Source organism: Rhinolophus hipposideros (assembly GCF_964194185.1).
Source record: "Rhinolophus hipposideros genome assembly, chromosome: 12".
NCBI classification, from domain to species: domain Eukaryota; kingdom Metazoa; phylum Chordata; class Mammalia; order Chiroptera; family Rhinolophidae; genus Rhinolophus; species Rhinolophus hipposideros.
The window spans coordinates 56827434-56839599 of NC_138058.1; the positions used below are offsets into that span (position 1 = coordinate 56827434).

At 43.0% G+C, this 12166-nt stretch overlaps 1 protein-coding gene across 1 annotated transcript in view; it reads left to right on the forward strand.

The window, feature by feature from the left end:
- Window positions 1-696: 696 nt before the first annotated feature.
- Window positions 697-12166, forward strand: part of CAPN13 (calpain 13) — a gene marked incomplete at its 3' end in the record, with an annotated part of 46118 nt that continues 34648 nt past the window's right edge. Inside the window, exons 1-3 of the mRNA XM_081068450.1 lie at window positions 697-909; window positions 5582-5660; window positions 7274-7389. Of these exons, the coding sequence (XP_080924576.1) occupies window positions 712-909; window positions 5582-5660; window positions 7274-7389 (393 nt within the window). The 5' untranslated portion in view covers window positions 697-711. The remainder of the gene's footprint in view (window positions 910-5581; window positions 5661-7273; window positions 7390-12166) is intronic.

The following is a 12166-nucleotide window of genomic DNA, read 5'->3' on the forward strand; positions in this document are numbered from 1 at the left end:
CTCCTACCATTCCCTCTAACACCTATGACCTTTCCAGTCCAACTCCTGGACCTCCTTGCACTTGCTCCTCAGGGTACTTGGAGGGACAGTTTTTATATACCTACCATTTCTCCACTTGGCAAATTCTTCTTCCTTATGGCCCCATTCAAAGGTTACTGCCTGTGGGAGAGTCATCCTGGACTGTCTTTGGCAGTTCATAGTTCCTTTATGTCCACAGGACTTTGTACACATTTTTAATTAGACAGTTTCTGTTGAATAATAAAATGTTAAATGTTGTTGAAATGTTTAATCTATTTTTCCCACTTGATAATGAGCCCCTGGAGGATAAAAATCATGTCGTATTTATTTTTGGATTGCCAGCATTCCGAAAAGCTCCTGGCACAAGGTCAGTACTCAATAAATGTTCCTTCATGTACAAATACCTGCATCGTCTCTGGTACACATACAGCACACTGAGAAGCTCTTTGGGACAGAGGATTGAAAACTGGGAGGAAGGATGATTGAATTCTAGTCTAGGTTCGTCTACCAACTGCCTGTGTTACCACAGAGAGCACTGATCTAGGTCTCAGTCCCCTCACTTATGGTGGGGGGCCCCTGAGTGCCCTTCCAGGGCTCACATCGATGATGTAAAACACTCGATGGTTCATCCCTAAAAATATCTTTTTTTTCTCACCAGAAGGAAAAGACCTTGGGTGTCTTTTGAGGAGAGTTATGGCATACAACCAGGAGCTTCTAGCCACGACCTCTGTCATCAAGTTCAAGGGCCAGGATTTTAACTCCTTGAGGGATCATTGCCTAAGCAGAGGTCTGCTATTTGAGGATGAGACATTCCCTGCTGAGATTTCTTCCATAGGCATGAAGGTGCTCCAGAGGACACCCATCTCCAGCGTGACATGGAAGCGGCCAAAGGTGAGTAAGCTCCCCAGGCACACACCTAGCTCCTGGGCCTTTTGAGCCACCTTCCATGGTCCCTCCCACTGAAAGAAGGATGGACCCCAGCCTGGTTTTTACTTTGGAACCGAAATGAGTTCTCCAGAAAAAGAATGGTTTAACAAAGTAGAGATATGAGTGTAGGCTATGAATGTGGAAGCAATAAGTAATAGAAAGTGACAGAAAGTAAACATGCCAACAGCCAGTTGCCATTTAGCCAAAGAACTTGATGCCAATAAAGTAAAGCTCTTTAGCAAAAATAGAAAAGGTAGTGAGTGACGCTGCCAGCTGGCCCAGCTTGAACTCTGGCCACCCTCTGAAAGGGCCTGTGCCTAAATGCCAATGTGCTAAACCTGATGTTCCCTCATCCAAGAGCAGCACACCATCTGCATTTCTTTGAAAGGAATGCAGGAAACACCATCCACAATTGACCAAGTGATGTCACAATAGAAGAGACCCCTCCAGAAACAATCGCAGGAGAGTGGTGGATTTGGTGTCCCTTCAGAGAGGGTATTTTCTAAGATTCCAGGGGTCCCTGCATTACCTAAGTTTCTGGGCATATCTAATATAGCAGAGATTGCCCCGAACTTTGCATTGAGAAGGAGCTCCAAAATCCAGACCTAAGTGCCTAAGTTTACTTAGTTTGACTACTGCAATGGCTTCTATGTTAGGGTTGTCCAGAGAGACAGAACTAATAGCAGATATATGTACCCTGTAGCATATAACTAACAGGAAATATGTCAATGTATTTTATTGACATATTTATTATGAGGAATTGAAAGAAGTCCCACAATCCACCGTCTGCAAGGTGGAGACCCAGGGAAGCTAGTGATGTAGTTTAGTTCTAGAGGGAAGGCCTGAGAACCAGGGGAGCCGATGGTGCAATTCTTGGTCCAAGGACAGGAGAAGACTGATGTGTCAGCTCAGCAGTCAGGCAGAGAAGGGGCGAATTCTCCCTTCCGCTACTTTTTCTTATGTTTTGTTCAATGTATTGGATGATGCTCATCCACACTGGGAGGGCAACCTGCTTTACTGAATTCACCGATTCAAATGCTGATGTCATCTGGAAACACTCTTAAGATTCACTTAGAAATAATGCGTAGCCAGATATCTGGGCACCCTGTGATCCAGTCATATATTGACACACAAAATCAACCATCACAACTTCCTTCTGCAGAAATGGGTGTTTCAGAAATTCAAAGGCCCAGTCTCTCTCACAGAATCAGAAAATCCTGACGTCAGGAAGCGCCTGCCCGCTGGCGTGGGGAAGAGTTGGGTATGGGGAAGCAGGTTGTCTGACTCCTAGACTGCTTCCTGTAGGACCTGGAAGGAATCCCTCTGCCTCTCTGAACCTTCCCTCACCATGGCTGGGCCTTGGAATCATCTGAGAGACTGTGTAAATCCTGAGCTCTGCCTCTGGCTGACATGCTAAATCCAAGTTGTGGGAGGTAGGACACAGCAGTCCCCAAGCCTGTGAAGCCCCCAGGTGATTCTGAGTCACACTCAGGGTAGAGACTGCCCCTTGCCAGTGACTTCACTACCCTGGTTTGCCCGGCCTACCTATCGAAAGGGGGACTGCCCAGAGCCAAAGTATTCCCATCTTCCCAGCCATCTTTACCTATTTTCTCTGTGGTCCTTATTTCAATAAGTCAGCTTAGCAGGCTAAAATGCTTCTGGGTATCATTTCTGTCTCTTCCTACCTTTACTCTTTTTTGATCATCCGAAATGCCCTGCTAAAGCCCAGGGTGGGGAGGAAACAGGCAGCTAAAGAGGACAGGAGATGGTGGTTTTGTGCCTAACTTTGATGCAGACAATTCCAGTATTTGCCCATAAACTTGATGTTGACTATTGACTTTTGATTTGAGATAGGTGCTATTTAATTTTTATAACATAAAATATTTCTCTGTTCCTAGTTAGCTAGAATTTTGTTTTTTTAATTTTAATTGTCATCATTTGGGTAAATCAGAGAAATTGTATTTATCAAATGCCCTCGTATCAAATGCCTTCCATTTATTGGAAGGGTATAAATGGTTTCCTCTTTGGCCCATGTAAATGTAAGTGACAATGGAATTGTCTAGTCTCTGAAAGTTTGAGACAATTCAGCAGGAAAATATGTGTACGCAGAAGCCTTTATAGAGATGTTAGGGAAATAGTTCTTTGATCATTTTAAAATACTATTCCAAGGATATTAATCTTTCGGGTTATTTATGAACTTGAATGATTTGGGACCATGTTAATTTTCATCAGAAAATCATCAGTATTTTTAAATTGATTAATATAGAATTTTACATCATGTTTTTATATTGCTAAAACCCTATTTTTACTTCCACTTTTATTTGGGTTTCTCTACTACAAATGACAAAAGTTGGGTCTATATAAATCTTCTCTCCCAAACAGAGCAATTTATTTGCTTTGTTGATTTTGCTGTTTTTCTATTTTATAATTCACTAATTGTGTTATTTTATCCCTTTCTTCCTCCTGTATTTGCAAGGCTCTTTTTGCCTTTTCCTTTCCAACATCTTTGAGTTGATTGCTTAATTCATTTTTAGTCTATGTTGCTTAATAATAAACAGATTTGAGGCTCTAGGTTTGTCTGTGAGCATGGCTTTTGTAATTTTGCAAATGTTGCAGAAGGAGGGGAATCAATATTTATTGAACATGTACCCTGCCCGACGCTGTGCTAAGTATTTCGCATCCTTTCTCATTTGTAAAATGGAAGGACTCCTGCTTTGCAAGGCTGTTGAGAGACGATCTGTGAATAAAGCCCTTAGCCCTCCGTAGGGGTTTGATAATGGCAGCTAATGCCTTGAGTGCTTTATCATTTGAGTCTCCCATTTTACACACAAAGAAACTGGGGCTCAGTAGAGGAAAGGAAGTTTCTCAGGGTCACCCAGAGAACAATGCAGGGCAGGATTCTACACCAGGTCTGTCTGAACAGACTCTCGAGCACACACGCCCCTCCTCTGCTGATCACAGGGGAGAAATCAGGAAAAAAACGTGAAGAAGAAGGCCTGCGCTGAGGGTGGGTCAAGAAAGCTAAGCTACGTGGACTTTGTTCCTGGTCCCCAAAACCCATGGCCTCCACATTCTTCTTTAGTTCCTGTGAGTGGAGTGTCTAAGCATCTGCTCTAGGTTTGCCCCCTACTAGAAGCCTGCACTTCTAGTCCCAAATCATTCAAGTTCATAAATAACCCGAAAGATTAATAACCTTGGAATAGTATTTTAAAATGATCAAAGTGGCAGCAAGCCTCCACTGTGACCTTTACTTCCTGTTTCCAGTAGAAGGGGGGGGGGATAGTTAAAGCCATTGAAGTGCCCCAAGTTGTTTAGAAACTGGGAGAGTCGCTCCATCCGTGGCCCTGCGCAGAGCTCTGCCCTAGTGGCTTGTGTTGGGAGAACTCCCCAGTTCTGTCCAGCCATGGGGACAGCAGAGGGTTGGGCTTGGTGCCTCTGGAGGTCCTGGGTCCCAGTGCACTTCTCTAGCCCTCTGAGAGGGCCGGTTATTTGTAGGGAAGGCAGTGGGAGGAGATGTAGGGAGGTGGTTACCCCTAATGCACCTGTTGGGCCACTGCATTGGCAGACATGTACACCTTTGTTTTCCTCTTGGCAGCTCCACCAGGAAACTGGTAGTTTACAAAGGGCTGGCAGGTCTCACAAGGCACGGGACTCAATACATTCACGGCTGTTGAAGAAATGAATCTATTTCCACATTGCAGCCCTGCTCTCTGGGGACTTATTTGTCAATGTGAAAATAAATGATACAGGCAAAATTACCAAATTATGCAAACTGATGCAATGGAAATCCTAGAAAGGCTGCACAGAAAGGATGCTGCGAATAATCCTGCAGGCTTCTAGTAGGGGGCAAACCTAGAGGCTGGTGAGATGAGGGCAGGAGCCAGACCTTTGACCCAGTTCCCCCAAAGTGCCCGGGGAGCCCCTTCAGGAACTTTCACCATCCTCATGTCTGCTGCGAACTCCCCAAATTCTCCCCAGACATTGAAGCATTGGGAACTTTCTAGCAACCCCCTTTCGGTGGCCGTCAGGCACTGTGTGTGTTGAAGGTTGGGGAAGAACTGGGCACTGACTAACAGTACCTGAGAGGAGGGGCCTGAGAGCTTCCACTCAGTCTGTGTGTTAGCCAGGGAGTGAACAATGATCTGAGTAATGCACATCCTGCACATGGCTGGACTTGAACCTGGGGCCCACAAGGCCTCTGCTGTCTTCTAAGAGATGACATTTCACAAGGAAAGCTTCATTATGTTTATAAAAGTTTCTTCTAATAAACATATCCTATTCTTCCTCCCCCCAACCTACCCCCCGTGTGCATAACCTCGTAATAAAACACTGTTAGGACCAGGATGGCTGACTATTTGATGTGAGGATTCTGTATCCTTATTTATGTCGTCTCTTCATGCTCTTTGCTTATGCATTTATTGCCTGTCGTGTCAATTACGTATACACACCTTTGACATCTGCCTTCCTGATAGTAATAAAACCTGAAGAATGAGGGGAACTTTTCTAACTCAGATTTTAAGCACCTATTTAAGAAGTAACCTCTATCTCTCAAAGACAAAGTGAGTGATGTTTTAGGTACCATTCTGGGACACAGAGGAATGAAAGATGCTCATGGCTTTTCTCCCTCTTTCCGAAGGAATTATTAGCTGGTAACTCAGAGCCTCACTTCATCCTGGAAGGTGCAAGTAGATTTGACATCCAACAAGGAACTGCAGGTAAGAACTCAACCTCTTCTCTGCCGGCCCTGGATTGGGCCAGGCTGCTGAAAGTCACCCTCCATGTCTGGAGAGGTGGAAGCTTGTGCCCACTCAGACCCCCAGAATTCTGCCGCAGCTGCTAAGAGGGCAAGGCCAGCCTTCTCAGTGCTGCTGTGGATGGACTGCTCGCGCCCCGCCCTACACCCTGCAATGCGGTTTAGCAGTGGTGTGCAGAGCCATTTGGGGTGAGGAATTGTGGAAGAAAGGGAGAAAATGGACACAAGGTTTAATCTGAGCACTGAATAGAGAGAAGCATCAGCTGCTGGAAGATGGGAAGAAAAGAGACTGAGAAAGGGGAAGCAAACATTTACTAAGCTTCTGCGATGACCGTGCTAGATGCTTTCTATGTACTAGTTCCTTTATGCCATGCAACATCCACACTCTACATATGTGGAAATAAAGAGTCTGAGAGGTAAAATAGTTTCCTTAATGTCACATAAGCAATAAGTGACAGAGTTGAGTTTAAATCCAGAGCTGTTTGACTCCCTCCCACCTACCAGACAGCCAAGGGGTAAAGTCGTTGCTAAGAGCTGAGCAGTGTAGACAGGGAGGAGCAAGGCCCGCCTTGAAGAAGCCCCCTGGGTAGTATCAGGAATGGCCAAGACAACCCCTGAGCAAGAGGCCTAGGAGTGGAGTGGCAGGATTGGCTGGGAAGGGAAAGTGGACAAGAAATTGGGAGACAGAACAACAAGACAGGAACTCTTCTGAGAACAGACTCTATGGTCTTAAAATGTCAGCTTACAAATTACGCCTGCACTTGGACTTCACCTGGTGGTGTCTTGAGCCAAGTTGGTAGAAGCTTCTGCGGCTTGTTTTCAGTGTTGGAAAAGCCCCCTCCCCCCAGCCCCAGCCAATCATCCTCCTATCTGAGCTTCACCTAACTAACTCAGAGAAGGCATCTCTGGGGGGGTGCCTTTGTGGCTTCTGCACCCAGCACAGAGCCTGAGGTGACATGCTATGCAAATAATTGATTATGTTGAAGATAAAGGAGGGAAGACTCAGGAGAAGGGGACAATGCTTCTGCTTAAAGGGTTCACGGTGACATACAAGGAGAAACTCAAGCCGTGTGTGTCCCTCAAGGGAGAAGAGGAGAGAACTGTGTGGGCTAGAGGGGTCCCAGCACAGGTAGGGAATGCGCAAATATTAGCAAAGGAAAGCACAAATCTGTTTTCTGCAATAGGAAAGTAGAAAGTACCATTGCCACTAACGCTGACAACAAACTTCACTGTAACTTGAGCTCTGGGCACCTCTGACAAAATGAAAATCAGAAGGCAAGTTGGACCACAAGCCCTGCCGAAGCCTGCGGGGGCTCTCCTGACCTCCCTCAAACCGCCATCATCCCCACCAGCATCCCGTCCATCACCCCCCCCCCCCCACCAGCCCCTTCTCTATCTGGCTTGGAACTGGCTCCAGTGAATCTTTCCTTCAAGTCTTCTCTCTCAGACAGAAAAAAAATGCGTTCTTCAGAAGGAGGTGTATGAACTCTGCTAACAAAGACCTATGAAATGAGTGCGGTGGGGCGTTCAGCTGTGTACAATTGGCCTCTCATGCTTGGCTTGTGTCCCTCACAGGAGATTGCTGGTTCCTGGCAGCCCTGGGCTCCTTGACACAGAACCCACAGCTTCTGCAGAAGATCCTGAGGGACCAAAGCTTTTCCTACCAGTATGCAGGGATTTTCTGTTTCCGGGTATGTGCCCTGCTGCGATGCTACATGTGTTTCTCTGTGAGCACAGGGAGGTGACTGTCTTGAATATTCTTTTGGTCTGGCAGCCTGAGAGGTGGAAGAAACACTTACCTGTTACTTACTCTGCGTAGCTCCAAAAAAGGATTTGAGCTCATGATCTGACAACACATGGGGAAGATGAGAATTAAAATATTTTCAGGTACATTTTTTTAAAGAAGAGAAGAGAGTCATTGATCAACTACCTTGTACATTACTGAACTTTTGTCTATGTCTCTTCCTGTGTCATATCTGGTTATTTTGATTACAGTAGCTTTAGAGTAAGACGTAACATCTGGTAGGATAAGTTCTCCTTCATTATTCATTTATTCTTTCCTTTAAAATATCTTGGTAATTCTTGCACATTTATTCTTTGATGAGAATTTTTAAATAATTTTGCCTAATTAAAAATAAAAGCCACTGTGATACGGAATGGAGCAGCCTTAAATTTCTGTATTAATTTGGAAAAATTACCTTTTTATTATTTTAAGGATTCTTTCCAGAAACATGGTCTATCCGTTTATTCAGAACTAGTTGAACGCCCTTCAATAAAATGTTATAGTTGTATTTTCATATTGGTGCTGTACCCTTCTTGGTAAATGTATTCTCAAATATTTTACAGTTGTGCAGCTTATGTGATTTTTCCCCTCATTTCTAGCTAGATGTTGCTGAAAAGAGAAAAGCTACTCCTTATTGGATATTAAATTTTATGAAGTCCCCTTGCCAAATTACTTTATTTGTTCTAATTTTTTCTTTAGTAGAGTCTGCGTTTTTTAGGTGTGTAACATTATCTGCAAAGATAAAGATAATATTGTCTCTTCTATTAATATTTGTACAATTTATTTTACTCTTCTTTCACCTTGGCACATGAGTTAGAATCTCACAATTTTGAACCAAAGAGAAGCAAAATCCTGTCTTCTCTGGATTTTAGTAACATACTTTCCCGGTACACTGTTCTTTAAATATGCTGTTGGATTCTATTTACTAAAAATTTTATTAGAATTTTTGCATTTATATCACATGTAGCATTGGAGTCCAGTGTTTTAAATCATGTATGAGTTATGCTAATTTTTAAAAGTGAATCCAGCTGAGCTTTACATACTTTGATCTAAAGTAATTTGAATAATGGTATTAATCATTGGCTATCTGTTCTTTGAAAATAAAGTAGACACTAGTTAAGTCATTGAGACCTGCCTCCTTTTTAAATGTGATTTCTTTCATTCTTCCAATGTGCTCAATGGCTATTGATCTGCTTGGGACTCTTATTTCTCCTGGAGTTAATTCTTGCAATTTATTTTTTGCTAGGAAAACAAACTGTTCCTTCTATAGTTCCAAATTTATTGCCAAAAAGTTGCTTATATGATTCTCAGAAAATTCATTTAATTTCTTCTTATTTGTGGTTACATCTACTTTATCAATCCCAGTGCTATCTTTTTATTTTTCCTGTTTTTCTGAATCCAGCTTTTCTTACAGTATAGCACAGTCTTACAGTACAGTCTGTTGTACTGATTTTTGAATGAATTAACTTTTGGGTTTTATTATTCTTTCTATTCTTTTTGGGGGGGCGGGGGGTTATTTTCTATATAATTACTTTCAATGTATTTTCATGAATTCCTGTTCACTTTCTCTTTGTTAGTTTTATTGATTTTCTGAAACTTCACACTTAACATTGTTAGTCTTTTTTAATGATGAAAGTTTTAAGACTATAAAATTTCTTCTGAGATCTTATTCCTATCTATACATTTTGATATAAAATATCTTACTTTTATTAATTTGAAGATAATATATTTTTAGTTTTGATTAAGTGTTGAAGGGGGTAATCTTTTGGCTGTAAGTTTTGGATTTATTAAATTATGGTCAGAAAATGTAATTCATAAAAGCTAAACTATTTGAAAAATTATTAAAGTATTATTTATGGCCAAGTCCACCACAGTTTTTGTAAATGTTTCATGGACATACGAGAAGAATATATATTATCCAAAGGTCATGAGTTTTATATGTGGAATCAAGCTTTCTAATTTGCAGATAGTATTATTTACACTTATCTCTTTTACTTTGGCTTATTTTTTTTGTCTGTGTGATTTGTCAAATTCTAAAAGAGGTGAGGTATGTTGACGGTCTTCCCCAAAATTACAGTTTGGAGGGCTCCTCTTATGTTTTCAAGATGTTCTGGCTTTCCACTTTTCCTCCTATATTCTTTGGTGCCAAAAGTTTATGTTCTTGCTGTCTGGTTATTGGAATAAAGGCTACAAGCTACAAATATCCCTCTTTGTTACATGTAATGCTTGTGGGCCTTGAATTCCTCTTTATCTGATATTCATATTGCTAACCCAGCTTCCTATTATTTGCATATCCCTGTTCTATCTTTGCTCATCTCTTCATTATCAGTTTCATTGTCACTATGTTATACGTATGTTCCTTGTACAAAGCATATTTAAAACTCATTGTTCACTATTGTTTCTTTCACCCTTCATTTCCCCTTAAGACTTTTGTTCTAATTTCATTCTCATTAAATAGGAGTAGTTCCTTGAATAATTTCCTCAAATTACATGAGTGCTTTCCATTTGCTCTTATTTAAAAATGATTTTTGGTTAGGTTTAGGATTCTTGGATCACATCCCCTTTCTTCAAGAATCTATAAGCCTTATTTCATTGTCTTATAGCTTCCGATGTTGCAGAAGAAAAATCCAATGCTAATCTATGCTCTTGGCTTTGTATGCAACATGTTCTTTCAAATTGCAAGTTTATAAGAGGCTCTCTCTCGTTGGTGTGTAGAAATTTCCCTGGAATATGTCCAGATTATGCCTTTTGAAAATTAATTTTGCCTGGAATTCAATGAGCCCTTCCATTCTGAAGACCTGCCCCCTTTTTCTGCTCAGCTAAATTTCCCCTCTATTGTTTCCGGGTATCTGCCTTTATCCTGTTCTTTCTTCCTGCAGTCCAATTATTTGCATACTAGGTCTTCTAACAAGCGCCCAGGTGACATGGATGGTGCTGGGCCAAGGATCACACGAGGAATGAACTAGAGGGTGCAGGACTCAGCTGTGTCTGAGCTCATCTCAGGGCTGCAAGTATTGGTGGAGTGACAGGTGGTTGGGACACCCTGAGGTCCAAAAAGGACACACTCTGTCCTTCTGGGTGTTGAAGAAAGTCTCACAGTTCCCTAGAAACAGCTGTAGTGCTGACCTCCGTACATCTTCTCATCATTCTGAGCTTGGGCACTGCTCTCTGGAAGGGGCTCAATGCCCAGGCAACTTGGATGCTTTGTCCAAGACACTTCTGGTTTCCTTCAAACAGTTGGGTATTGGCAAAATGACACGAGCATGCTTCTTGGAGGGTGCAGACATTATCCAGATGCCAGCCCTCCTCACCCAGAGAGGTGAAGTAGCTCTGGCCTCATTCTTGACCACTAGTTAGGCCATTTACATCCTCTCTGGGAACAATGACCTCACCTGATATTCCCTTTGTATAGAGAGAGCAAGTCTGGTGGGGAAAGATGGAGGTGAGGGTTATTTTTAAGGGAATCAACGTAAAGAGCTCATTCAAGCCCGGACTTCCCCATTCTCCATGGGCTACTCTGCACGAGGAACTATCCTAGGTGCTGATTAAAAAGGCGAATGAAAAACAGCTCCTACTTTCAAAACTATAATATCCCTTTCACAATCTCGTCTGATTCCAGTCACAGCCCTACGAGGCAGTTTTTATTCTTGCCATCATTGAACAGATAAGGAAACTGAGTCACAAAGTGTTCAGTGTCTTACTCAATGTCTGTTGTTCAGATAATTAAAGGCAAAACCAGGACTCCAGCACAGTTCCACGGACGATACTGTGTACTACACTTTGCTAACCCATTAAACCCAAATCCAGACTGGGCTGTCCTTCCAGTACCCCTTTCTGGGAGCTGGGATTAGCTTTCCTTTGTGCTTCAGCCACATTTCATGACGTCCCCCTAGTAACATCCCTGTTGGCTCTCGACCTCACCTGCCTGTGCGTATTACCGCAATAGGGACGCAAATCTACAGCTGCTCTGGAACCAGCTGCAGTGCACAGGTCCTTTAGTGACCAGGAAAACACCTTCTTTGCTTTGTCTCCACTGACATCTCTGTCTTGGTCTCCGTCTCGGCTTTGAAAATACGTCTTTAGCTGATGCAATAGCCCAACATCTGGGATATCCAGCTGTGGAAAAGGCCATGTGGATGGCTTCCTGTCACCACTGAGCAGATGATAGATTGCATCCAACCAGCTTTATTTCAGGCCCACCTGTCAGAGATTTGCCTTCATCAAGGCTCAGGCCTGAAACTAGAAGCCCTGCTGCTTATCCAGCACAGGGGAGACCAGCGAAGAAACTCCAAAGGCTGACTTTGTTATGAATTTTCCTCATTTGGTAATGTCCCGGGTGAACCATTAAGAGTTGAATGCTGAAGATTAAAACAGTCTGTTTTGGAGAGGAACATCTGCTTCCTTTGCACTCTTAGCAGTAGCAGCACCAGTCGGTTTCATTTCTGCTGCTCTAATGGCAGGGCCAGAGTGAGGCTGTAACTGCTCCATCCTCCTGAGCACTTCTCATCATCTGGCCTCCAGGCCTTTGCCCATGCTGCCCTGCCATCTGGGATGTCTTCCCTATCTCCTCTCCAGCTGCTTAAGCCCGGCCTCCTCCTGCAAACCTTCAGCTCCCAGTAGGCTCTCCTTTCCCCAGGACAGCACTTGTATCTGCCATTCCCCTTTGTTATTCAGCATCTGCTTTC